At 63.5% G+C, this 27,270-nt stretch overlaps 1 protein-coding gene across 3 annotated transcripts in view; it reads right to left on the minus strand.

Moving 5' to 3' along the window:
- Window positions 1-6,081: 6,081 nt before the first annotated feature.
- RXRA (retinoid X receptor alpha) overlaps window positions 6,082-27,270 on the minus strand; it is a 93,646-nt gene continuing 72,457 nt past the window's right edge. For all 3 annotated transcript variants that reach the window (XM_072778555.1, XM_072778553.1, XM_072778552.1), the window contains exons 5-10: window positions 19,569-19,738; window positions 16,579-16,708; window positions 14,462-14,594; window positions 12,898-12,989; window positions 11,230-11,335; window positions 6,082-9,831 (exon numbers count right to left, since the gene is read on the minus strand). In XM_072778555.1, coding sequence (XP_072634656.1) covers window positions 9,684-9,831; window positions 11,230-11,335; window positions 12,898-12,989; window positions 14,462-14,594; window positions 16,579-16,708; window positions 19,569-19,738 — 779 coding nt within the window. In that variant the 3' untranslated portion in view covers window positions 6,082-9,683. The remainder of the gene's footprint in view (window positions 9,832-11,229; window positions 11,336-12,897; window positions 12,990-14,461; window positions 14,595-16,578; window positions 16,709-19,568; window positions 19,739-27,270) is intronic.

A 27,270-nucleotide genomic window follows, 5' to 3' on the forward strand; every position in this document is an offset into this window, starting at 1 on the left:
CCCGAGGCCTGGCCACAGCTCCGCAGAGCCCATGTCTGCTCTCCCCTCTCACACCCACAGCTGCCAGCCCCGGACGGTGGGAGACCCCCCAGAAACCCTGCCTGTATGGGAAGTTCCCCTTCGGACCCCAGCTCTGGATCTGTACACACAAGCTGCTCCAGGACCCAGCCTGAGGTTGGGGTCACACCCCTTCCCACAGAGGTTTGCTCCTGGGAACCTGGAGTGTCCCGGCACCAGCTGGTTTGCTCCTGGGAACCTGGAGTGCACCGGGCACCAGCTGGAGTGTCACCCTAGAGACTCTAGTGAGTGACCCTACCTTGGGGAGGGTGGGTAGGAGGGAGCGAGAGGGCAGAGGGAGGGAGGGGGAGGGAGGGCCGTCAACCTGGTGGCAACTTCACAGCCTCCCATCCCCAGACCCCTGTGTCCCTCACCTCCCCCTTCCCTTCCTCTCCCCCCTCCCCCCTCTCCCCTCCCTCCCTCTTCTCTAAGTATGAGATATTAATAATGCCTCGATATGGCATCTTTTGGGACAAGCCACATCCTTATTTACAGCACTGGAATGTCTCACAAGTAAACACGTTGGTTTCCCTAAGTAAGTATCTCAGGCAACAGTTTGCGACATGTTTTATGTACACACACCGCTTTGATTTTCTAAATAAACTTTTTTTATTTTAGACGGGCGTCAGATGTACCGAAGAGCACCAGGTGGCCGGTGCTCCGTCCCCCACGCCCGGGGCTCCCTCACTGGCCTCGGCGCCCTGGGGCACGGCTGTCCTGGTGGGTGAGCCCCGTGCTCCCTGCGGGCGGTCTTTGTTTCCTAGCTAATGCCCTGTCCCTGCCCCAGGTCCTGGCGAGGACCCTGCGTGAGCCCCGGGCCCCCTCTGGACCGTCCCACGGTTCCCTTCTGTGTGTGACCTCAATGGTTTCCAGGAGGACCGGCCGGGCGTTCTGTGCCCCGTCCCTCGGCTAGTGTCTGCCCGTGCTCCCCGTGCTCCCCGTGCTCCCCGTGCTTGGGTGGGTGGCGGGTCCGGGAGCGGGGCCACGAGGTGGGGTACGCTCCTCATCACTCCAGGGGCGCACGCCGCTGGGCTCAGGCCGCCAGGCTTCTCCACTGCAGTCACTCTTTCTCTCCCCTTGGACGGTCCCCTTGGTCAGGACGTCCGCCCGCGCAGCCCGCACTCAGCAGCGGACTCGGGCACCCCGTCTCCAGGCTGCAGCGTCTCCGCGGACAAGGGCGCCGCGTTCCGCCGGGAGCGGTCCTCCCTCACGTCTCCAGTCTCCATCCCAGCCAGCCCGGGGGTCCCTCCCGCGGCTCTCACTGCCCTGGCTGACCCGCTCCCCTCCCTGTCCGGAGCCACCAGCGGCCGAGGTCTGGGAAGCCGGCAGGCAGGGGCACGGATGACCCCAGCTCCGCCCCACCACGTGATGCCCGGCCCTGGCCCCCCGACAGCCTGGCACCCCCACTCGGATGGAGCTGAGCCCCACGTGTCCCATACGCGCCACTCCCTCCGCTTGCACTTGCACAACACCCGCTCCTCTCGGGGCTCCCAGCTGGGCCGCCTGGTCGCTGGTTGGAGGAACTACACCCCGGGTCTGTCCGAACCCTAGCACCCCGCCCCATGTGCTCCAGAACCCCCGAAGCACCCATCTGCCCCCAAGGCTCCCTGTCTGCATGGCCACAGGCGTGTCCTGTCCCCACCGGTGAGGCAGCACGCGGCCACCGCCCTGGACTCCTCCAGGCACCCCCTGCCCCACCTGCCCACCCTGGGCCCTGGGAATTCCACCACCCTGCCCTTCCCAGGGGGCCCTGTGAACCGAGTCACCGTGTCACCCTCTCTCTAGGGCTCCTGTCAGTCGGCGACATTTATGATGCACCCCCGCCTCCTCTGAGGGACGTGGAAGTGCTAGAGAAGGCTGTCCCCTCTCTAAGGCCCTCATGGCCTTGGGGATCTAGAGCCTCCGGCCAAGCCGGGCAGCAGATGGGGGAGGGGAAGAGGTCCACAGGCGGCAGGTGGTGGGCTCCACCGGCCCCCTCTTGGCACCCTGGGCCTGCTCTTTCCACCTGCCTGCAGGCTGAGGCCCAAGTTCCACCGCCTATCTGACCTCGAGTCGCCACCTACCCCAGCCCCCTGCCTCAATTTCTCTCTCTCTTTTTTTTTTTTTTTAAAGATTTTACACTATTCATTTTATTTATTCATGAGAGACACAGAGAGAGGCAGAGACACAGGCAGAGGGAGGAGCAGGCTCCCTGCGGGGAGCCCGATGAGGGACTGGATCCCAGGACCCCGGGATCACGCCCTGAGCTGCTGAGCCACCCAGGCGTCCTCTGCCTCATTTCTTACCTGAGCAGTGGTGACATGTCTCCCAAGTCTGAGCCTTCAGGGTGCACACTCACTACCGTGTTCACCAGGCCACGGAAGGGAGACTGAGGCTGGGGAGGTAAGTGTGGTGCCCCCAGATCTCCAGCTGGCTGAGGCCTGGCTGACTGACCCTCGTGTCCCCCCCAGGCCCCCGGAAGGCCCAGGCCGGGCCTGGACACTGCTGTCACCACAAAGGCAGGAGGGCTGGCTGTGATCCCCTGGCCCCCCAGAGACCTGAATGGGCTCCTCCAAGTGGCACCGCAGCCCCGCTTCTTCAGGACACCCCGAGGGGCAGGGCGGCTGAGGAGGGACCATCAGACTGGTCCCCGCCGGTCCCCACCCCACGGTCCTCCATGGGCAGCGGGCGGGACTGGCCCCAGCACTCCCAGCAAGCTCCGGCCATCCACACCCGAGCCAGCCCCCAGCCTCCGTGCAGCCAGCTTCTGGGCTCCAGCGTGTGCAGAGCACCGGGCCGCCCAGGCTCTGGTCACGGGTGCACAGCCCTGCCGGGGCGGGGGGTGGGGAGGGTCAGGGCCGCTAGGTGACCGGGACAGCCGTGCCCGGGCCACACCGCGGAGCCGGGGGTGGGGGTGCCGTCCAGCAGGTGAATGAAGGCAGTCCCTGCCCTGCAGATTCTCCCCCAGGCAGCTCTGGGGACACAACGATGTCCCATCCTCTGGGCTCCCACCCCCGGCGCCGCCCCCTGGGCTGGCCACCCCAGCCTTCTCAGGAAGGGGACCTCCAGGGCTGACCCCTAAGGGCTCCTGCCCAGCCCTGTCCAGGTCCTCGCCCTGTATCCCAGCCTCTTCAGAGAAAATAAAACAGGAAGTGGTGGCTCAGGAGCATTTTTCTGGACCCAGGCCCCGGGCGGAGCACATGCAGCTTTGCTGACCCCCACCCCAGGCCCCCAGGCACCTCCACAGGGCGCGTGCACAAGCTCCACCTGGACCTTGGGATCTCAGGGGGGGAGGTCCCCTGATCCCAGCAGGACAGGAGGGGACCCGAGGAGGCAGGGGGCCGTAGCCCAGCACCTCCAGCAGAGGGCAGTGCTGCTCCATGCCTGGGTGCTGGGTGACCAGATAAGAGTGGGGTGTCCTCCCTCTGAGCCCTGTCCCCCTCCCCACTGAGGACCCCGGGGGCTCTGTGGGCGAGAGGCTGCCCTGGACCCTCTGGGTTCTGCAGCTGGAAATACCCACTGGATGGTGGCCGTGTACCCTGGACCCCAAGGATACAAGGTCACCAGCAGCCCCGGAGTTTGGGGACAGATGGGACTGCTGGGCACTAGGGGCTGGGGCTGGGGACCTTACATGGCCCCCCTTCCCTGGAGCCCCCTGGGCTACCCCCCCCCCGTCTGTTCCCTCCTCCCTGCGGCCCTCACGATTGCCCCGACCCCTCCCCCAGGTTCCTGTCACTCTGGGGCTGCCACCCTTGTGCCCAGCGATGGCACCAGCCCCTTTCTGTGCTGTGTGTCCAAGGCAGGGCACCGGGGCCTGTCCCCTGTGGACAACCCCCCACTTCCTGAGCATGCCCACACATGCTTGCTGATGACAAGACCACCCCTTCCTGTCATGGGACTCCTGGCCCCAGCACAGGAGCTGCCACACAGTGGGTGCTCAGCACATCCCAACCCAAATCCCACTGCTCCCACCCTCACCTCTTGGGTTACAACCCCTACACGCTGCTGAGCTGGCCTGTCCCCCCAGTCCTGCCAGTGACCAACCCCAGCACCTCTGGGCCAGGGGACCACCCAGGGGTTGCCATGGCAGCCAGAGGCAGCAGGAAGACCAAGGCCAGACTGCCCTGCAACATCGTGTGGGCCGGGGGTCTCCCCAAGGGTCTCTGCCTGACTGCTGGAAGCTCAGTGCACCCAGCGGTGCACCCATTGCAGGGTGGGGGGGTCACCAGGGCTGCACTCACCGCAGGAGGTCGGCATTAGAGCCCCGCCCAGCCACACTCACCGGCCCCCAGCCCCTGCTGCACAGGCTCCTCTGTGCCCCCCGGCGGGAAGCACAGCACCCCAGCTGTGCCCCCTGCAGCCTGCGGCCTGGAGCACGCGTGCAGGACCCTGGGCTTGGGCATGAGGGGCCCCCATGGAGGTCACCTGTCACCTGCCTATTCTGGCCATGGCGGCCCCCGAAGGACTCAAGGACAGAAGGGGTCGCGTGGCCCAGCACCTCCGGGGCCCACATGGCTCCTCCGGAAGACGCAGATCTGCCCCAGCCCCGGGCAGGGCCATAGCCTGAAGCCCTGTGAGGAATGCTCCTTTCCCGGTTTCCCCACTGCGGGCGGGCAGCTGTGAGAGCCTGTGCCCGAGAGGACACTTACACTGTGCCTGCCCAGCCCTCCTGACACAGCCCTGCACGACTGGTCAGAAGGCCCTGCCCAGAGCGGGGTGCTGGTGTCTGCTCGGGCAGGGGGACCCCCAGGGAACTCAGCAGTAGCTACGGTCATGTGGAGGCAGGACAAGGGGCCCAACGGGGATGCCACCTCCTGATTCCCCAGGCTGCAACCCCCTTTGCAAGGAAGCAGCCCCTACAGCCAGTAATACGTGCTTCCGACGGGAAAGCAGAGTGGGCCTGGCTGGGAGGGGGCCAGGGGGGCTTCCTGCGGGGGTATGGGGGCCCCCATGCCCACCCTGTCTCAGGGTGCCCGGGCACCTGGTGGGCAAGAACAAGGCCTTGACCCAGGAAGGGCATGACCCCATGAGCACAACCAGTGGCAGGTCTGACGGGGCCCAAAGCTGACAGTGAACCGTGTCACTTGTCCTTCCATTCCTGGTGTCTCCATCCAGCCACGGTCCAGGGCCCCGGGAGGGACTCAGTTGTCAGCGTGCAGCCTCCTCCTCGGCCCATGCCATGAGGGGCAGTGTGTGGGGGGGTGTGCCAACTTGACTTCCCGAGGCCCCGTGAGGTCCTGGCACCCCAGTGCACACATGCGTGTTACACGTACATGTATGTTGTGGGCAAGTGCTGCACGGGGGCAGGCCTGTTGTGTGCAGGAGTGTGCCTATGTACCTGTCGTGTTCATGTGCATGAGTGTGTGTGTGTGAGCACACCCTGGGGAGGGGCACGTGAGGGGAGCCACCAGCCTCCTGCTGTGAGGTTCACCCCACCTGGCTGGGCGCTTGCCTCTGCCCTCGGTCAGATCTGTCTGGTGTCCCTGGGGCAGGACCCCAGCCCTCAAGGCTCCCAGCTCCAGGGTGCCCAGAGCCTCCCCAGGAAGGTGCCTGCTGGAGGGTACAGCACTGTTACCAAGCCGTGGCCCAGCCCCCAGACTGCGCAGCGATGATAAGCACATATCACACAGGATGGAGCAGGTGAGTGTCATCCCGTCCTTATGAACAGGGCAGCTGGAAGGCCTCACTCATTTGGTGGCCCCGTGTGTGAACCGCGTGTCCATCAGGGCTTGGGCCTCCTGGGGCAGGCAGGTGGCTGCACGCCCAGTGCCCAAGGATGTGGAGGGCCCTCATGGAACCTCCAGACCTGCCCTGGGGCCCAGAGTGGAGGGGAGCGGGCCAAGGAAGGAGCACAGCTGTGGGGGGCCCGATGCCCCAAAGCTGGGACCTCGCTGCCTGGGACTGGCCCCCCGCAAGTCAGGCAGCAGCCGAGGCGCCCTGCACACCCTCACCGGCCCGGGGAAGCGTGCCAGCCCCGTGCGTGGCCAACTTCCAGACCCAGACAGGAAAGCCCCCAGCAGAACAAATGAGAATAGCACAACGATGTATTCTTAAACGCTCATATTTTGTTTCTCCTCTCACGTTTTTCTGTGTTTTCCTTTCCACGTTCTGACACCATTGTTCGTCTGTGCCCGGCACCCACGGCGGCGGCGTTCAGACAACAATCACGCAGGGAAGTAAGTTCACAGTCAAACAGTCTCGGGGAGGCCGGCTGGCGACAGGGGCAGAACAGAGCAAGGCTTTAAGAATCTCTCGGAAGAGGAGGAGACCCCTGGCCGCCGGGGGCCCACCTGCCCGAGGGGAGACGTCTGCGCAGCGCAGCGGGGCATCCGCACCTTCACTGAGAAAACTCTCCTCCATCTCTAGAAGCAGAAACAAAACAAGTCCCACCCCCCCATCATCCAAGTATACATGAGGGATAAAATTACATTTGTACAAAAATAGATTTTTTTTTTACCTTTCCCGATGCTTTAGACATTTTATCTCTACTCTCTGTACTCGCCACCCTCTCAAGTGTTCGCTGCGTGTCCCAGCTAAGGCATTGCTAAGGATGGGGGACTGATAAAGCTGCTTGCTCCAAAGCATCTTAAAATAGATGCACTCCTTGCCTTGAGATATTCACTCGAACCCGGATTTCACCAAAGGAGGGTCCTTATGTACTTGCTTACACGAAGCAAATGGATAGGAAAATGGGGGAAAGTCTTAATTACAAATAAAGACACAACGTTGGTAACTGCTCTGCATGTGCTGTGCGTCGACGGTGTGCAGCCCCACGCAGTTTCTCCGACAGCACAGACATGGCAGGCCGCACACCTACATGGACGGGGAGCGGGCCATGCGCCCGAATTCCATTATGGGGACAACGTCAGCCGATTACCCAGTGGCCACGCGCTGGCCGGGCCCTGCTGGTGGCCCCCGCAGACCAGGGGCTCCAGCGTGGTGTCCGCACTGGCCGCAGGCCTGAATCCTTTAGGGGCATGGAGACATGGCAAGCCGGGGTGCACGAGGCCATCTCCGCCTGAGGCCACATGCTTCCCGGGACTGAGGGCAGGCTGGTGTCCATCCAAGGTGCCCGATGGGCTTAGCTGGCTCCATGCGGACACGGCGTGGTCATCTTCGCTCCCCGGCTGCGGAGCCCCGGCCCCAGGTCACACACGCGCCGGAGGCACGGATGCCCGGGGCCCAGGCAGCACCTGGCCGGGCTGCGGCGGGGATGGGCAAGAGGTGGCTAACAAGCTGATGTTAGTGCTATCTTTAGAAAATTAAAGATTGTCCCACCAAAATAATAATAATAATAAAAATAATTACAAAAATCACCTTAATTGAACCACATTGGTAACACTACTATCGGTCTGGTTAAATAAACCTCCTACCTCTCTACTGAGCCATGTGCATCTCCCCACTCAGCCACCTCCTCCAACAGCACTGAATGCGTGACAAGGACAGCTGAGGGATGAAAACGCAGGACAGCCCCACGCACCCACGGCGCTGTGCCCGCGGGCCGGCCGGGCTGGGACTTCTGGCTCTCGAAGCTGTGGTCTGGGGGCCTCAGGGCTTTATGGACAAGCAGCCGGGGCCCCCGGAGCCCGTCACAGCTGAGTTCCCCAGCAGAAGCCAACCCTCCCACAGACCCAGTCCCGGGCTTTCTCCACTGCAGGTCCCCACCTTCCCAACGCCCCTGGGGAGGAGGGGGCGGGGCATGGATGATGGGGTGCGTCTGGCTGCAGAAGGCACCAGGGGTGTTGGTGGGGGGCAGTCTATGGTGCCCACAATGGGGGGAACCCAAGACGAAGTTCCCAAGACTGCCTGCATCACCACCTGTCACACCTAAGCCCCCAGAGGCTGCTGAGACTTTCGGGAGAGGCTGAGAGCTGGGCAGACCCTCCACGCCCGGCCTATACCACCCCCAGGGCAGGGGACACCTCCCCATGTTTCGAGCAGGCGGGCGGCAGAGGAAGGAGGATTTTGTGCAGTCCTTTAGAGCCTCCGCCCGGTGCCTCACCTTCAGCTTGGCTGGGGATTCTGGAAGGCAGAGGGGACACCTTCTTCCCGCCGGAGGCCTGGAGGCCTGTCCTGGCCTTGCCCCTGGGGCACCCTTGCACCAGCTGGGGAACCAGGCTCTGGGGAAGGCACCCCCCTCCCAGGGCTGCTCGTGGGGGCAGCAGGAGGGAAGCCAGGGCTACAGAGCATCCCCTCAGGGGCCGCGAAGACAGGAGCTGCCCGCATCACCCCCACCCCACCATCCCTGCTCAGCAACCCCCTCCCTCCAAGGACAAACGCTGGGTTCGTGGAGTATGAGGCATAAGATTGGAAAGGACTCAGACCAAAAGGAGGACATTACAGTGCAAAAGAAGCCAGTTCAACCTGAGAGAGCCCCTGCGCGCCCAGAGTTCAGAGCACCCTGCCCCAGAACGCAGCGCCCCGCCCGGGTCGGTGGAAATGCTACAGAAGCAGGTGCAGCACTGGACTGGGGAGCCGTCAACCGGAGCAGGCGTTTGAAGGAGGCCCACATGCGGCTGTCACCCAGACGAGACAACAGCCGGGCTGGCTGTCCCCAAGGGCCATCTAGCTGCAGGCCCGAGGACGCTGGCCACAACAGTCCCCGATTCCAAGAGTCTCCTACACACAACAGGCAGCCAGCGTAGGGGGCCTCCCTGCCAACAGCTCCAGGAAGCAGCCCCACTCGCCCCTTCCTGCTGGGCCTATGTGTCTACAAGTCCTTTGGGCCCTGCACGCCCCCCCATGGGCCTCCTGGCTCCCTCCAAATGTGCACAGCTGCATGAAGACCCTCTGGGGAAAGCATCCCCGCCCTCCTATCCCTGTGGGCCTCCCAGACTCAGCCTCTGCCCACGACAGGTCAGCATGGCCCAGGACTTCCAGGAAGGCTGGGCAGTGGGCTAGCCCTGCGGAGACGGGGGGTAGCCTGCCCTCCACACAGACTAGAATAGCAGACGGAACTGAGGGTGGGCCGCTCATGGGGTCTGGTTACCCCAGCCTGCGCAGGGCTGTGCAGAGGGAGAAGCTGAAGCCACAGTAATGCGAAGAGAAAAGCGAGGTGGGGAGGTGCATGACTCCCATCCCCGCAGCCTCGAGGGGGCCCCGGAACCCTACACAGAGGTCAGCTCCTGGCCTGGTCAGCTCAGGGGCCACACTGCAAGTCATCTTTGGAAAAGGGGCTGCTCGCCCATCACTGTGAGGGAAGGGAAGCCTGCTCACCCCAGAACCCCCCTCATCTTTCTGGGGGTCGAGGGTCTTCTGCGCCCCACTCCCAAGGCTGGGCGGGGCATGCCAGCTGGGGGGTGCCCGACAAGAGGTGACGGAGGTCACTCCAAACACAGGAGGGGAGCGTGGCATGTTCCAAACACCAGCGAGGCCCGGGGGGAGCTGCCCCCGCCACCCAGGGGGGGCCTGCCGGGCCTGGCCGGGGTTCACGCCAGTTCCTGCCGCTCGGCTGTCGCCCCGGGAAAGCCACGGCCAGCTTTGTGGACGAGTAGCTCTGAAAACAGCGAGGTGGCCACACACTCAGGCTTAGCAGGCGGTGCCCCCACGTCCTAACAGGCCAGGCGGAGAAGGGGCAAGGGCGGGCTCGGCCGGGCAGAATGGCCGGCGGGTGGGTGGGTGGGTGGGTGCGAAGGACAGGCTGGGGCCTAAGTCATCTGGTGGGGGGCTTCCAGCATCTCCATGAGGAAGGTGTCGATGGGCGTGTCTCCGATGAGTTTGAAGAAGAAGAGATGTTCCAGGCACTTGAGGCCAATAGAGCGCAGGGCCGGCAGGCGGAGCAGCAGCTTGGCAAACCTGTGGGAGGGCCGGCTGACGGTGAGCCCGGGGTGTCCTTTCCTCCACCTGGTGCCCGGCAGCCCCCAGGGGCAGGACCCAGGCCTGAAGCCAGAGCAGCAGAGCCCGGCCTGTAAGAAACCTGAGAGGGAGGCCGGGCTCTCCGACTGCAGGGACAGCAGGCCAGGGCCTGGGGGCAGGAGCACACAGGGTGGACACGAAGACCCCGAGGGACCAGGGGCAAGACGCTGGTCAGGCTGGTGCAGGCTCAGTAGGGCTTTGTGGACAAGTTAGAGCATGTGGGCTTTCCCTGCAGGCAAAGGGAGCCACAGCAGACCTTTGGGGGAGATCACTCAGAAGACGGATCTGAGAACCAGCAATGCCTCTGGCTGCTGTGGGGAGACCATGGTGAAGCAGGTCTGTGCGGGCACAAGCCCAGGGCCAGTGCCCACCCCTTCCCCAGAAATAGCTCTACTGGAGCTCGGCCAGAGGCAGGAGCCCCAGGCCCTGCCCAGCCCCCCAGGGAGGAGACTGGATGGGGTGGGCAGGGGAGGTGCCGGGGCTCGGGGAGGACGAATGCCAGGCTGGGCTGCTCTGCCCTCAAGAACAGTGCCCATCCCCGAGGGGCTGTCCAGAGCCGCCCTTCACAATGGTGTGGACCCTCAAGGGGCTGTGGGGCCTCATTAATTATTCACAACGTCTGTGTTTCAAGGGAGAAGCGCTGTGGTTGCTGCCCCACAACCCACGTTTTAAAGGCAAAAACACAGCGTAGAGGCTGGACGGGGGCCAGAGAAAGCTGTTTTCTGCTGAGCTGGCGAGAAGGGCTGTGGCCAGGAGCCAGGAAAAACAACCGGGCCAGCCCTCCGGCCTCCCCGGCAAGTTTCACTTTAAACCAAACCAGATGAGGGCTGAGAGGGAGCAGGGCAGCCACCGTGTGTGCAGCTGCGCGTGCGCTGGCGGGGAGGTGGTGCTGGCACCCAGGGTGGGGGGCACGCGCCCTCCCAGGAGAGGCCCTTTTGGAGGGAGGAGCTAGAATCAGGACAAGAACAGATCCCCTTCTCGCCTACCGTGCACCTGGCACCGGGCACCAGAGATGAGACCCGGCCCTTCTGGAACCCAGGCAGGTGGGAGGCAAGCTCCGCATACGTTTACAAAGCACCCACTGTGTGCTGGTGTCCGTCCCTGCTGGGGGTAAGCACACCAAGGCCCTGCCTCTGGGGGCTCCCTGGAGGAGTGGAGGGAAGCCCTGGCTTCGTTCCCTACTCTGTGAGGACAGAACCCGGCTGCAGGAGAGCGGGAGCGAGCGCCTCCACCCTGCCCAAGGAAGGTGTCAGAAGGGCTGGGGGCAGGCTTGCTGGGGCAGGGGTGGTAACAGAGACCCTGAGGCCTCCGAGGGAGGGGGCTGGGTGGGGGGCTCACCTTCCTGGCTGCTCGGGGTACTTATGTTTGCAATACGCCTCCAGGGACGCGTAGACCTTCTCCCGCAGTGCCTCCACCTCTGCCGGGTTCGAGAGCCCCTTGGAGTCTGCAGGGGGTAGGGGCTGCAGGTCAGAGAGCTGCACGGAACACCCAGGTGCTTGGGCTAGCTCCCCCTTCTCCCCACTGGGCCAGGACCAGCAGCTGCTGGGCAGGCTCAGCCCCCGAGGTCGCCCTGGGCTTGAGGTTTGGCTTGCTACTTGCTGGCCACGTGACCTGCGGCCTATCCCTGGACTTCCTAACACTCAGCTTCCCTATCTGGGGTCAAGTGCATCCAGCTGCCCTCACACTCCCTGGTTACCATGGCAAGCAGGCTGAAGCCTGAGCCCAGCCTGGAGGGGGCTCTGACCCTGGACAGAGATGCCTGGGAGCCCAGCCACCAAAGCTGGCAGGGCCCAGGGTGGGATCTAAGGAGCAAGAGACGCTCCAGGGCTCAACTAGGGCGGCGTTACAGGGCTTCCTGAATGGGGTGGAGTCCCCCATGCCAGGCAAAGCTTTGTGGAGTCTCCTCTGCTTCCTCATCTCCCAGGGTTTCCTGAGACCCAACGGACCAACAGAGACAAGCCCATCTCTCTGCATACCAGCCACCACTTATTGTCAAGCTAGACTCACAAGGCCCTTGGTCTGCCCCAGCCAAGTGTGGTCCACCCTGAAGGCACAGGGGGGCATAGGCTGGAGCCCACACCCACTCACTGCTGCTGTCTGATGCCGCCGAGCCCCACAGTGGCTCTGCTGTGGGACGGGCCTGCTGTCAGGTCACCTTTGAGCCGCAGACAGGGGCGGCAGGGTGGGGGGCTCCTGCCAGCACTGCCTGGCAGCCTGACATCCCAGCGGGCGCACTGGGGTCCAACACAAATGTCACAGGTGGCCTGGGCACCTTGAGACTGTGCCAGGCTCCTCCACAGCTCAGCATCCCCAGACCGGGGGGTCTTGGCCCTAGCCATGCCCTCCAGCAGCCCTACACCCATGCCTCAGACAGTGACCCAGAGCCAGCAGTGAAGCCACACACAACTCCACCAGGGGCCTCCCCCAGGCAGGGCCAGGATGTGTGGCCCCACCTCCCATGCTGGCAGGATCACGGCGAGGGGCACAATCTGAAGGACACAGTGCCCCCGGAATGGGCTCATCCCTACAGTAGCCAGATCCCTCTGTGATGGAGCTAAGGGAGGGCCGGAGGTCAGGACCCTTGGCGCCATCCCGTCTACCCCACGGGCTGGCCCGCTCCCCCACTGCTCCCCGGAAGCCTGCGGCAGCCTCAAAAGATACTGGCCCTCCGCACCCCTGCCCACTCCCGGCCAACCGTCTGGGCTCCAGGGCTTGGCCACCACAAGTTCATGAAGACGCTGCCTCCTCTGGAGCCCAGGATTCTAGCACCAAGCAGTGCCACACTTAGGACACAGTGCCCAGAAGGCTCGGCCCGAGGCCCGGCCAAAGCATGAAACAAGCACGGCTCTCGATCCACCCCCCCGCCCCCCACCCCCCGCTGCATGCAGTGGCTGCCGTGCGTCCCACTCCTGGGAGCCACAAGAAGAAGGCGGCATGGCTAGTCTGCAGCACGAGTGGGCTCTCGGGCCCGAGGCCGGACGGCAGGCCATGCCAGGAAAGCTGTACCCGGGTTGAAGAGGACAATGGCACGCAGGCAGCCCAGCTCCGACTTGTCCATCTGCATGTCCCGCATCTTGGACACGAGCTCTGTCAGCACCCTGCAGAGGAAGCAGGCAAACACCACGGCCTGAGTCAGACCATGCCCCTCACCAGGGCACCCCCGCCCCAGAAAGACCCCCAGGACGGGCTCGGGAGGCTGGATGGGGACCAGGGAGCAGCTGGAGGACAGGCCCCACCCCCCGGGATGCTGCCCAGCCCAGGACTGGGGCTCCCCTCCCGCTCTGTCAGAGGGCGGGACTCTGACCCAAGCCTGACTGGCCCGCCCCATGGGGTCCCAAATCCCCAGCCTGAGCTCCCCGACCCCATCAGCCCAGTCTCTGGTTCCCCAAACTCAATGGCTGTGCCCAGGAAGTGCTAAGTGGTCAGTGAGGCTGGACCACAGGGAAACAGAGGACAGTGGCCTGGGGAGGGCCTGGACGGTCACCCCAAGGAGCCAGAGTCCCCGAGGGTCTGCAGGCTGGAGAGGGACACGGTCCCCTGGAGACCGAAGACAGGGTGGGAGGGGACGGGCGCTCGGATGTCCACCACTCTGTGGCCAGGGGATGCCCTGAGGCAGGGGTCACAAGTTCCACACACTTGAATGGCAAGGAGCTGGTTCCCTGTGCCGCTGCTCCTTGGGTAGAAGCCCAAGCCTCTGTCCCTGTTACTGCCCTAGCAGCCGGGAGTGTGGCGGGGCTGCGTTTCTAAACCAAAGTAGATCCCAGCACTGCACTCTCTACAAGGGGCCTCTGGGGGCACTGAAGTGCCATACTCCCAGCAGCCTTTGGTGGCTCCTCTCTCAAGGCCCTGAGAAGTACTGCACAAAGACACACCACCTATCCCCTGCAAAACCAGTGCTTGCCAGTGTATGTGGCCACAACCCCTACTTGCACTTGGCACATCCCAGTGGGCTCCAGGGCTTCCTTCTCCGTTCTACCAGAACTGCCCGCAGGGCAGCACAGTTCCTGCATTCACTTTCCTGTGGGTGATTCCCGGGAGGGTCTGTGCACCCTTGACCCCAGGCTCTTCCGCTCGGGGGTTCCCTGGGAGCCCTGCCACCACCTTCCTGCCCCCATGGCCCACAGTGTGTCCCTCCCGGCCCTTCCTCCTCCAGCGGGCTGAGTGGCTGGGGAGCAGCTAGAATGGAGACATGCGGCCGCCCCCTTGCCCAGTGCTGCCCCTCTGCTGGGGAGCCAGGGGACGCAGGGGTGCAGGGAGGCGCGCGCCCACCTGCGGTCGGGGAGGAGGAGCAGTGGCACACATGCAGCCGAGGGCTTGCGGCTCCAAAGACCCAGGGCCACTGCTGGACTGCACCTGCTGTATAACCTCCGCCCAAGGAGCACGGCGCCTCTTTCCACGTACGGGATACAGGATGTTAAAGAAAGGAGCCAGGAGGAAATGAACCCTCACATTACGCTGGGGTCGTCAAGTCTCCGGTGGATGGACGTGCAAAGGCTTGAACTTGTGTCCTCGTATGCCAATTTCCATGTCCACATCCACACCCTCCACGAACCTGGCCCGGGGCACCCACCTGTCGAAGATGGCGCCCACCCCCGCGCTGTGGGCACTGTTCCGGTGGACGTGCAGTCCGGTGGCCAGAAGGATCCCGTCCTTCACGGCGATGGACCGGTGGGAGAAGGAGGCGATGAGCAGCTCATTCCAGCCTGGGCGGGGAGGGGAGGGTGCACGGTCACGTGGCTGTGTCCCTCCCCATGATGGGTCGGCCACTCCGCCCTCCATGGGCCGCACCAGCACAGAACACCCCACTGCAGGTGCCGCGGACCCCGAGATTCTGAGCCACATGCCAACTAGGGCAACAAGTTCCCCAAGAAGTCCTGCACGGAGCATCCCCTCTGGCTCTGTTCAACCCAGGTGCTCCCAAGCCCATGTGCCCAGGAAGTCTCCTCCCACAAGTGCCGGACACTCTTGCCATGGAGGACAGAGGGCCTCTCTGTGGAACACCACGGGGCAGCTGCTGCCAACCTGGTCTCAGCAGCAAACTCTCAGACTCCCATGTGCTACGGGGGGCACCGCAAAAGAATAAATTCTTAAACTGACATAAGGTGTGTTAAAGCCTCAGGCGAACCGGACAGTATTTTCATGAGATCCCGGTGCAGACAACTGGGGTGGGTGTCAAGGGTTACGAGAAAGTATGGAAGCAAAACTTGAAATAGAAATTATTTCTGTGCTGGGATCTCAATGAGTCCTGTGGACGGGGAAGCCCCAAGCCGCTTCCACAGGTGCAGCACTGACACTGCCACACTCCCCGGGCTCCGTGACTCATGGCCCCACACAGCCTGTCACACATCATCCTGACTACAATCCTACAGGCCCAGGGCAGGGTAGGGGTTACCCTGTCACATGGTGAGTAAGGGCGAGGACCCAGGCCTCTGCCGCCCCTACCACCTCCCCTGATGGCTCTGGGTGTGGGGATTTAGCCCCAGCTAGAGGGAAAGCTCTTCCAGAAGGCACGCCCTGCCCCAGGTCCCCTAGGCCCCCAGGCACCCAAGCCCACAGGCCCCCAGGCATCTAGGTGCCCCCTAAGCCCCCAGGACCCCAAGCCCATAGGCCCCCTAGGCCCACAGGCCCCCCAGACCCCCAAGCCCATAGGCACCCAAGCCCACAGGCCCCCAGGCCCCCAAGCCCACAGGCCCCCCCAGGCCCCCAGGCCTCCAAGCCCTCCAAGCCCCCAGGCCCCCAGGCCCCTACGCCCCCAGGCCCCCCAGGCCCCTAAGCCTCCAGGCCTCTAGGCCCCCAGGCCCCCCAGGTCCCCAGGCCCCAGGCCCACAGGCCCCCAAGCCCATAGGCACCCAAGCCCACAGGCTCTCCAGGCCCCAAGGCCGACAGCCCGGGGACAAGAGTTCTGCCGGGGGCAGAGCTGGCCCCAAGTGCATTTTCCCCCCACTGCGGATCACTCTGGAGTCACTCTGTCTCCCTGCCATCCATCCCCCACGGGCATGCCCAGCCTCCTCCTACCTCTGGGCCGGCTGCTACCTCTCCCACTGCCCCAAGCACACATGGGCTGCCCTGGGATGCTCCCGCAGCGCCCAGCACTGGCCTGGCATACAGCTGGTGTCGTGCAGCCTTCCGCCGGTGGTGCACTTGGCAGCACCCAGCTCGTGCAGGTGGCCCAGTGGGGCAGGAGGCTGGCTCGGTGGGGGGTGCTCCCTGCCGGCCCCCACTGGAGGCCCAGCACCAGCACACCTGGCTCACCTGTCCCTCCTGCCCCACTGCCAGGATGTGCACTGAGGACCCTGGTCTCAGCAAAAACGGGTCTCCACTTGGTACGCCTGTCACGTATCAGGAACTGGGCCAACCTGGACCCCTGGCTCTGACCCACCTGGCCAGCACTGCATCCCCCACCGGGAGGAGGAGCTGTGGCCTCGGTGCGGGGCGAGGACAGAACACAAGCCGTCCAGGGCAGTCCCTGTTGGGCATGCTGCCCCCACCCTCTCCAGAGGGCCCCAGACAGCCTTTTACCCCTCAAAGGGCACTAAGAGACCCGAAACCAAATACCTCCTTATGGGGGGCAGTCAAGGCCAGGGCAGGAGCCCCCCCACAGCCGGAGAAAGGAGTGTCCCAGGGCCCAGCCGACCTGTGGGTCCTCAATGCCCTGCCCTCTCCCTCCCATACCTTCCCAGCCCTTACCTGCCCTGAGCAGGATGACCTGGTCGTCCAGGGGCAGCTCAGAGAAATGCGGGATCCGCTTGGCCCACTCGACCAGAGTGAAGAGCTGCTTGTCCGCAGCCTGGCAGATGTTGGTGACGGGGTCGTTGGGCTGAGTTGGAGGAGAGGCACACAGTGAGCGCCCAGCCCAGAAGACAGCCTAGGTCGGGCCGCCCCACCACCATGTGCTGCACCTGCCCTGGGCTGAACGACAGCCCCAGGGACCATGTCCTAACCTCCAGAGCCTGCACGTGTGCCCCTGTACATGTGCCCCTATAGGCTTCCCTCTGCAGGCACAATCAAGTGAGGGGTTTAGGTGGGAGAACTCTGGACAACCGCTGGGCCCGGTGTCATCACAGGGTCTCTGTCGGAGGGAGGCCGGGGTCAGAGACGGAACATGCGAGCAGGAGAGAAGCTGCTGGCTTGAGGCTGGAGGAGGCCCGAGCCAAGGACGCAGCACCACCAGGGATGGGAAGGGCAAGGGGGCATCCTCCCCAGTAGGAACCAGCCCTGCCAACACCACAACTCTAGTCCACAACACTGATTGTGGACTTCAGACTTCTACGACCAGAAGAGACTAAATGTGTGGTTTGAAAAAATAAAAAATAAAAATAAATAAAAATAAAAATAAAATAAATGTGTGGTTTGAAGCCCTCAGCATGGGGCCAAGTGACCCCGTGGCACAGCTGGGGAAACAGGTGCTGGCGTGGGTGCTGAGCTGGGGTGGGACTCCGAGGTGGTGGACAGTGTGGGCCCCTCCGGGCCACTTCTTCCTACCAGAGCAAGATGACACACAGACGGGGGCATCAGAGGCTCTTCCAGAAAGTTCTAGCCAGGGGGGATTCTACCCTCATTGTCACATTTTCACAAGTGAGGAAACCCTGGCAGCATCAGTGGCCTGGGCAGGGTGGACCCCTCTCCCCAGCTCCTGGCCGGCGGCCCCTCTGGGTCCTGAGCAAGGGGGAACGTGACGCTCACACACAGTGGCCAAGGCATCCCTGCAGGAGTGAAGGTTCCTGCAAAGAGCTCCCATGGCAGAAACCATCTGCCCTAAAGGGAGGTGCCGTCGAAACACCCTGGGGCCCGTGGGAAGGGCCCACCCAGGGCTCAAGTGGGAAGCCCAGTGACAAACTAGCAGAGGCCACTGGGTGGGAAGGGGCTGGGTGTGCAGAGGCGGACACAAAGCTGCAGGGACAGGTGTCAGCCAGGGTTTCTGGGGCTCATGGGACCCCAGCCCAGGGTGCCAGACCCAGAACACCCCCAAACTGGCCCTCACCCCTAAGGCCCTCTGCTCACGGGGCTGGCCCTTGGCAGTGGGGTGTTCCCTCTTCTGTCCTCTGCAGCAGATTCTGTCGATGTACCACCAGAAGCCTAGGACCATATGCGCCAGCGCCCCTGTGGGAGCTCACTCTCACTCTTGCAAGCCACCGTGGCACGGAGGAAGGCGTGCATGGGGTCCCCAGCTCACGCGGGTGACATGTCCAGCAGCTAGCATGCCAGACGCTGGGGCCAGGTTCTAGTGGGCACCACCCTGGCCAGGCTCTGCTCTTCTGAGGCTCAGGGAAGCCCTGGGAGGCAGGAGCCCAGGCCTAGGCAGATGGACAGGGGCCCAGGGAAGCCGTGCAGTGGGGAGGCAGGGGGATATGGAGGAAAGTGGGAAGGAGCCTCAACGCTCTGCCACAGGCTCTGAAGCCCAGGGAACAAGCCTCCCCGGCCCCTGGCCATTGGCCCCCTTTCCAGCCCCTGAGCCACTCCTAGGCAGGCCAGTCTCTGCAGCTGGACACAGAGATCAGCACGTCCTGTGTGACAGGTGACAGTAGGGCCCCCAGGCAGAGGCCCAAGGCTCCCCCAGGGCTTGAGCAGTGCCAGCAACCACTCCCAATGCCGGGTGAGCCACACCGCCATCTGAGAGACAGGGCCCAGCGAGCCGTCCCCACGGGGCACCCAGGCCGACAGGAGCAGGGTCAGACACGTGCTAGTCACAAAACGACATGTGCTCCCCTCTCAGCCAGCCCCGTGTGGTCACACCGCAGGGAGCAGATGGCAGCTGTCTTGTCCTAATAATGTCCTTACTGGACAAATGAATAAGTTGGCAATGCTCTGCTTTGTCCACCTCTCGATTTCTGTTCAATCATGAAAGCCTCGAAGCTGGTCCCTCCACTGGGACAGAGGGGTGGACACAAGAAGGGTTCCCAAGCAGAACACCAGGCAGGCCCCTTATGCACCTCCTCCCCGGCTGGGCTCCAGGTGGAGGTCAGGGGGTGCTGTGGTCCTGGGCACCAGATACCCCCACAGAAATACAGGGAAGCAGGGTGGCCTCTCAGTGCTGGAGCCTCGTGAGCACACAGGACCCTCCTGGCCTGGGCTGCAGGGTCCCGGCAGTGAGCAACAGTGCAAACGCCACCCCCGGCCAGGCGGGGATGGAGAGTTAATGCACTGCACACCCCACTATGCACCCCCACATGCTAGGGGACAGAAACGAAGTTCTGTGCCATGTCACAGGGCCAGGCCCACCTTCGCAGGGCCATGAAGGAAGGCCCCCCTGGAAAAGTATCCCCTCACACCAGACAGAAGCCTCAAGAGGAATCAGAGGAAGCTGCATGTCAAAGGCCCTGGAGTCTCAGGGAGATGAGCAGGGCAGTGTGTCCAGCACAATGGGGGCCATGCTGGGCCAGGCGGAGGGTGGAGGGGGACATGCCACTGTGACCTCAGGGCCCCGGCCCCAGGGCTCTGGTCCCAGCCCTGACCCCACTGGGGGCACAGGGGAAACCAGCCCACGGCCTGCACCCCTGGGGCAGGTACAGGACCTCAAAACCCAGCTGAGCAATGGCCGGAGGCCACACAGAGCAGAACAGCCCGAGCTAGGTCCTGGGTATCGGCATGGCCCAGGACAGATGGGGCCTCCTGCCCAGCAACACGCCCTGGGGCCCCTGCCGCCCAGGGGAGGCCATGAGGACAGGGGTGACACTCACCGAATTGGGGTTCAGCCCCATGTTCGCGTCCACGTACGTCTCAGTCTTGGGCTCCACAGCCAGCTCCGCCTCCAGAATCTTCTCCACTGGCATGTCCTCGTTGGCGCTGCTCGTGGATTCCACCTCATTCTCGTTCCGGTCCTTGCCCCGCTGCCGCTCCTCCTGCACGGCTGTGGCGTGGAGGGGGCGGTGGTCAGCCCACGGCTCCCCCTCCCCCCAGCAGCCCCTCTGCCATCAGGGGCCAAGCAGTGCTAGCCCCGAGCCAGCGTGCCTGCCAGGCCGGCTGGGGACGGTGCTGCTCAGAGCTGGCTGAACCACCACCCTGTCTCGGCCTAGGTCCGGCCTCCAGCAGCCCTGTGCTCTGAGGACATAGCACATACCTGCCCCTCATTAATCCATTCAACTAAAGCCCACATCAGGGCCTGTCTAGGGCCAGGAGTACACAGGCCAGGGCACCAGGGCCCAGCCCTCATGGAGCGGACAGTTCAGCTGGGGTCCCCACAGGCAGTCAGAAGGACTTTGATGGACTACAGACTGTGGCAAACCAGGAAGGCTTCCCGGAAGAGGCAAGAAAAGACAAAGGTGACAGTTCTGGCAGAGGAGGCAGCATGTGCAAAGGCCCAGAGCCAGAGCAGAGACACTCCTGATCTGTGGGTACCACACCGGCTGGAAACCCACTGTAAGGGGTACAGGAGTCTGATGTGCCACAAGAGAGGGACAGGATGAAACACATCTCTGAAAGTCCCCTCCAGCTGTAGAAAGAAGAGGGGGGACCTGGGGAGACCAGGAGCTAGAGGCCCACCCCGAGTGCAAGCCAGGGCGGCCTGGGCTGGCCTGGAGTGGGAGGGGTCAGCACCAGGGTGGAGGGCTGAGCACACAGGAGGTTGGGAGGGACCAGTCCCTGGGAGCCCAGGGAGAGAAGCCGACGGGGGAGGCAGAGAGAGGGGCATTCACTTGCACACTGCCCCACGGGGACCCACGTGGACAGAGGGAGGAGGTCAGGGCCCGTGGCGGGGCGTTTACACACCTCAGACTTCAGAGCCAGGCAGCTCAAGCTGAGGGGCTGGGCCATGAACCCCACCAGAACTCCCCAAGCACCCGAAATGGCTCCTGAGCTGCTGCAGCCCCCCGAGCTGACCACCCTGCACCCTGCCCCCCCCCACACACACAGGGAAAATGAGTCAACAAAGGGGAGAAGTCACAACTGTGCAGCCTGGTGCAGGCCTGGGAAGGGCCGTCTACACGGCACTCTCACAGCATGAGCCAACAGGGGTATTGGGGGTACCCAGATGCCATTACTGCAGCACCAGGATGGGCAGGCCTCCCCCAAGCCCACCCATGCCTACCCTCCTATGGCCTTGTTCTCCCGAGCTAGAGATGTATGGACATCGCCCTCTAGCAGACCCCCCAGGGCCGGCTCCTCAGCCCCTACCTGACAAGGCCCTCAGTTTCTTGGGGTCCCCCGGAGATCCCGACAGAGTGGGAGCTTGGTGAGGTGACCTCTAGAGTGTGGCAGGGAGATCTCCATCCACAGGCCCGTCCAAGCGGAGGGGAAGGGCATGGAAGTGGCCTCTCGCTGCAGAGCCCAGGGGCCGGAGATCCCCGAGGAGGACCCCGGGACTGCTGGAGCTGGGCCTGTCTCCTGGGCCACAGTGAGTCCAGGGGGCTCCTCATAAGATGTGGAATATCATCCTGAGTGGGGAACGCCCCACGTGGCAGGCCTGGGTCCCTCACAGCACCCCAAGTGATACAGGGAGTGCACTCCCTGGACTTCAAGAACTGGGCGGGAGCTGGTGGCAGAGGGTCCTTGGGAGACAGTCCGAGCAGCCCTCTATTCCAAGACTGCACCCAGCAGGCCAATCTGCTGAGCCGAGCGCCCAACAGACCTCATGGGCCCCACAGAACCCTCACCTGGAGAGGACGCCCAGACCGCCCAATGGGTGCAGGCCATCTGGCAGCAGCTGGCACCATCTCCCGGGACCCTCACCACCCCACTCCCTGACTGCACCCAAGCAGCACGGTGGAGAGGGCCCAGTACACAGCCCGAGACCCACAGAGCCAAGGGCAGAGCGTGAAGACAACACACAGTGAGTGACGTCTGTGGGAGCTGAACCTGCCCAGGACACGCTCTCACATAGGAGCCAACTCAGGTCAGCTGATGCAACAGCTGCCGGCCCTCTGGCCCATGGCCCAGCTTCTGGCCGCCTGGAAGTAGGGGCTCAGCCAACGGGCCTCGAGGCCCTCCCAGGGCTGCCGGCCACATGCTGGCACCTCTCTCCCTCCACCAGGCCTTCCTTATGCCATATGACCTCCCACTCCCTACTCCTGACCCATCCCAGACTGACATCCCCAAAGCCAGATGGGAGACCCCGTTCCTACAGAGCTTGGCACCTTGCCCTCACTCCTCGCCCCCTCGTGGGACGCTGTGCTCAGCACCCTCTTTCCCGGTCCAATGTCCTGGGGCAGTGTCTTCTGGAGAGCAGAAGCCTCTCTCGGGGCTTCCTGAGTGCTCTGGCCCCCTGGCCCGTGGATGGGGCTCGGCCTCCTCTCCAGGACATCTCTAGAGGGTGACACACAGTCCCCATTCTCACAGATGCCGGCTGTCCTAGGACGCCTCCTTGAACCCCCAGACTCATGCCCCTGCCCTGGCTCTGAGGGCCCAAGCTCAGGCTGCCTTGTCTCCCCTCTCCCCTCTGGCTCCCTGCTGGGTTTGGCAAACGTGGAGGGAAGGGTGGGAGGAGGGTGTCCAGGGCTCTGGCCCCCTCCCTGCCCTGCCTCCATCCTCGGCTGCCATTTCTAAGCCCACAGCTCCTGGGGAGCAGCCTCCCCTGGGGTCCACAAGCCCTCGCTCCCCCCACTCTTCCAGCTCAGGGGTGTGAGAGCTCCCCAATGGTGCCAGGCCCAGGGGTCCCTCAGGCCTGCCTGATTCCCAAAGCATGGCCCACAGCTCCCTAACAGTCCATGTGAACAGCTCTCTAGCAGCCCACGGGGCCCCTGAGGGCAGGCCCCACGTCCCTCCTACACGGACTAGTAGCTGTTGAGAGCCAATGCCCTGCCAGAGGCTGCACTCTCCAAGACCCAGACTCAAGCCGGGGACTTCTCATCCACACAGCAAGTGTCAAGGACAGGGGCCAGCTGACACCCTCAAATCACACCAGCTGGCCAAGGAGCCAGGCAGGAGGCCCCAAGTCAGAGTCTTTGCAAGCCTAGCTCTTCCAGAAAATCTGACAGCAGGTGGGGTCTGCAGGGGGCAGCTCAAGCTGGCGGGCAGTGGCCAGGAGCTGGCGTGCCGGCAGACAGCCAGTCGTTCTCCAGCCAGGCTCACAGATCCCAACACGTGGCGGCTGCAGGGCTGGAGCAGGCCACCTCCTCTGTCACCCGCCGGCCACAGGGCACAGGGTGACAGGCCAGGAGAGCCAACGTGGCTGGCAGCCAGGGTGCCGAACCCAGAGTGCAGGCAGGCCCGTGTCCCAGAGCCCCCAAGGCTGGAGGTAGTCCTGGGCCAACTCCTGAGCTGTCAGAGGCAGGACACAGCTGAGGGGCATGAGCTTAGCTCAGCTGCCTCCTTCCAGCAGCTGGGAAAACAGGTCCAGAGCCCCAGAGGGGCGTGGCTGCACTCCTGGGCCCCGCCGCGCCCCCGCCGCGCCCCCGCCAGGCCATTCGCCCCGCTTCCTCAGCCCTGGAGGGGGAAACCACAGCGCTGGCCCTGGGCTGCCCCCGCCCCGTGCCTGCCGCTCCCACACTCCTCACACGTGGCCGTGGCCAGCGGGCCATGGATCTCCTCCCCCTGCACGGTTGGGGCGGACGGGGCGGCCCCGAGCGTGGAGGGCAGCGCCCAGAGCAGCAGTGGCAGGGGTCCCCAGCACCTGCCTCCTCAGTGGGGGCGGCACGAGTTAATTAGCCAATGCCTCGTGAAGCACTTTGAAGCTCTGAGCGGCATCATTATGAATATTATAGTTTTATTTATAGACAGCAGAGGAGTCAGGCAGGAGCCTGGGGATTTATGTCCCGCCAGCTCCATCACCTCTCAGAGGTAGTCATGTCCAACTTACGTTCTGCTGGCGCCGGGAAGCCTCGGGCAGGAGGCATCTGCAACACAGGGCCTCATTATCCCCCCAGGCCTGAGTGCTGTGGGACCCCAGGAAGACCAGGAGCCATAGGCGGGGAAGGTGCACCCAGGGAGACTGGGGTCCCCAGCCCCTCGGCCAGAGTGGGCCACCCCCCACCCCCGGGCTGCTGGGGCTGGGCAGGAAGCCAGGAGGTGGGAAGGGGCATCTCTGAGAGGCAGCACCCCAGACTGCTGCGTCCCCTGCTCTGGGCACTGCCAGCCAGCTGGGCCCGCCCTCTGACCCTGGCACAGCCCTCAGGACAAGCAGGACTGACAGTCACCAAAAGGCCCTGGCCCAGCACCCTTTCTTCAGGCCAAAGCCCCTAGGACCCAGAGAGGGGGTGTCCTGTCAGATGGACAGGCTCAGAGGACACACCCCTCTGTCCCTCGGGGCATTCGAGGCCAAGCGCCCTACATGACAGTGACCACACACACACACACACACACACACAAACACACACAAACACACACACACTCTCCACTCTCCAACCCCCCTGCCCCCCAGGCACAGGGCCTCCACCTGCCCTGTTCTCCCCACTGGCCTGCTGGAGAGGCCCACCGACGCCCCCATTGTGCACACGTGGAAACGGGCTCGGAGAGGCAGAGTCACTCGCCCGATGTTGACAGGGCAGCACTGGAACCCAGCCAGCTTCTTTCTCCACAGTCGGATTGTGTGGGGCGATTTTGTATGCACCCCCATGTGTGCCCGCACACACACACACACACACACACACACGCATGCACGCAGGAGACAGAGCTTGGAAAGAAAAGGGAGGCAGGAAGGAAGCAGGGAGAGGCCTTCCTGGAGGGAAAAGAAGGAAGCAGACAGGAGGGCAGTGGGGTGACCCTCCAGCCTGGGTCAGCATCACCCAGGTGGGGCCAGGTCCCCCCAACAGACCAGGAGCGCCAGCAGGCCCCCTGAGCCCTGCCATAGCGCTTCAGCAGACAGGCCCAGGCTCAGTCTGGCACATGGCTGCCATCTCCCACCCGGGCCTCAGCCCCCACCTCCTCCGAGAATGCTGCAGAGCGAGTCCTGGGTGGTGCCTGTGCGCACAGGCCCCTGCATTGCCCAACAGAGATGTTATCTGCCTGCAGCATCCCTCATTGGCCGGCACCGAGGAGGGGTCCCTATCAGCTCTGAGCCAGAGCAAGCCCCTCCCGAGCTCTTCTTGTGGTTGGTGGTCCAGGCACTGACCTCAAGCTGCTTCCTCCCATGCTGCACTGGGCGACACCATCTGGGTGTATGCCCGCTTCCTCACCTGTACCGGGGGTGCAACCACAAGTCTCACTGAGGGATCATACGGCCCACACTAGCCTGAAAGCCAACACCTCACATCCTAGGTGCTCCAGGCCAAGACCAGCATGCACGCCTGGCCCCCACTCTCCTGCTGCTGCCAGGGGGCCCTCCTTGTGTCCAAGACAACACAGGAAAGGAGCTGTTTCAGGACCAGTTCCGGGGAGCCCGGGGGCAGTTCCCAGCACCCAGCCACAGGCTTCTCAGCCTGGGAGACCATGGAGCTCCCTGCGGGGCTGGCACCAGCACCACATTGGGGCCACTGGTCCCTCCTCCCGAGATGGAGGCTGTGGACTGGGCCCCTGCACATTGGGACATGCACTGCAGAGTCACACACCAGGCAAGCACATGTCAGAGGCCCGGCTTCAGGCTGTTGTCTTGGAGGCATAAGAGAGCTCCGCAGGAGGGTTTTTACTGCACGTTCCGGACTTTTAAATCCAATACGAGGCAAAGGGGAGGTGGGTGGGTCCTGACGGGATCAGGTATTTATCTAACGGCCCATAAATCAGGTCTCAAGGGCCGTGTGCCACATTGGGAATGTGTCCAAAGCACCAGATCTATCCATCACACAAGAGAGCGAGGCAAGAGAGACACAGGGGCTGGCTCAATCTTGGACCACGCTGAGAGGTGCAACCTGGGCCCCGCCTATACTGCCCTGAAGCCTCCCCTGCCACCCCCCACATGTCCCCCTCTGCAGCCCATCTGTCCGTCTGTGATGTGTAGGGCAGCATCACAGCACCGCGGGTGAGGGAGCGAGGGGCGTGACGATGGGGCGGGGTGCCCAGTGAGGCCTCACACACAGCAGGTGCTTCTAACAGCCACTCGCAACAAGGCCCAGTCACTGTGGGCACCAGTAGCCAACCAGCTCCCAGCCCTGGGGCTCTGCAGCTCCACTGGGACAGGACTGGGGCATCATCTGCTCTCTCCCAGGCCTGGGGGGGTGGGATGGTGGTGGTGGTAAAGGGGGCCAGGCAGCTGGAGTCTGATGATGCCCAGGCTCCAAGTGGCCAGGCTGCAGGGTCCTGAGAAGAGATGAGCATTTCCTGGACCATCCGGGGACCCATGGAGGGTCACTCTCGAGTCAGAACGGCCTCCAGGCCCTGCAGTGTGCTGTATCTGCTGATGTTCTCGGCCCTGGCATGCCCTATTCCTTCTGACTGGGCACACAGTCTGCCTGACACCCTTCTATGCTTTTTTTTTTTCTTTTACGCTTTTTTAAAAAAGACTTTTAAAACTTTTTTATTCATGAGAAACAGAGAAAGGCAGAGACACAGGCAGAAGGAGAAGCAGGCTCCCTATGGGGAGCCCAAAGCAGGACTTAATTCCAAGACCCCAGGATCACGACCTGAGCCAAAGGCAGATGCTCAACCGCTGACCCACCCAGGTGTCCCAACACCCTTCCATTCTCAAGGCATCAGGCTAGATATCTGCCTGCAGCCGGGTTCTCCTATCAGCACTGACCACACCTGGGGACCCTGCTTGGTAATGTGACAATCACTTTGAGTGGACACATGCCCACAACTCAATGCCACATGCCCAATGCCCAGCATGGCTCCTGGCACCAGCAGTGCTGAGCTTGGCAAGGGAGTGGTCTCAGGCACCAACCCAAGCTCGCTCTGTGCTAGGATGTCCTCAAGGGAGCCCAAGCCTCCCCCAGCATGCTGGCACCAGGCCATCTGGTCAGGTCCTAGGCCTTGGCACACACAGGTCCACTGCCCACCACACACTCACCCCACCCGAGTTCCCATCCCAGCGACAACGCTGCATGGACCACCCCCAGCAAGCCCTGCCTTCCAGAGGAACCGGGGCCAGGTGCTCCCCTCCCCTGGCTGGGCACAAGCTTCCTCTGACCCATGACAGCCGAAAGGAATGAGGACAGCACTGGAGCCAGAGGCCCGGGTCCCACCTGGCACAGTGACAAGCCCCAGACACTCTGGGCTTCAGTCTCTCCGCCTGTACGAGGATGAGCACTGCAGGGAACTTGCATCCCAATCACAATGTGTGCAGCCCAGGCTAGCCCCTGTAGCTCAGCGCTAGCACCCCGAGGCCCTCTTGCCAGGAGTGGTGCCAACGGCAGGATATCCCGGGTCCTGCCTGCCCTGTAGCCTCCAGCAAGAAATCCTACGGGACTGCGTGGCCCAGCTGGGGTCTCAGTATCTCCACAAGAACAGAGGCTAGAAAAGGGAATGAAATGAGAACCACAGGACCCCAGGTAACTGTCCTCAGTGCTGAGGCAGCAGCCCAGGGACCCCGCCATGAGCAGTGCGGCACAGATGGGAGCAGGCATGCAGACCCTGACC

This window comes from Canis lupus, chromosome 16 (genome assembly GCF_048164855.1).
Source record: "Canis lupus baileyi chromosome 16, mCanLup2.hap1, whole genome shotgun sequence".
In the NCBI taxonomy this organism is placed as follows: domain Eukaryota; kingdom Metazoa; phylum Chordata; class Mammalia; order Carnivora; family Canidae; genus Canis; species Canis lupus.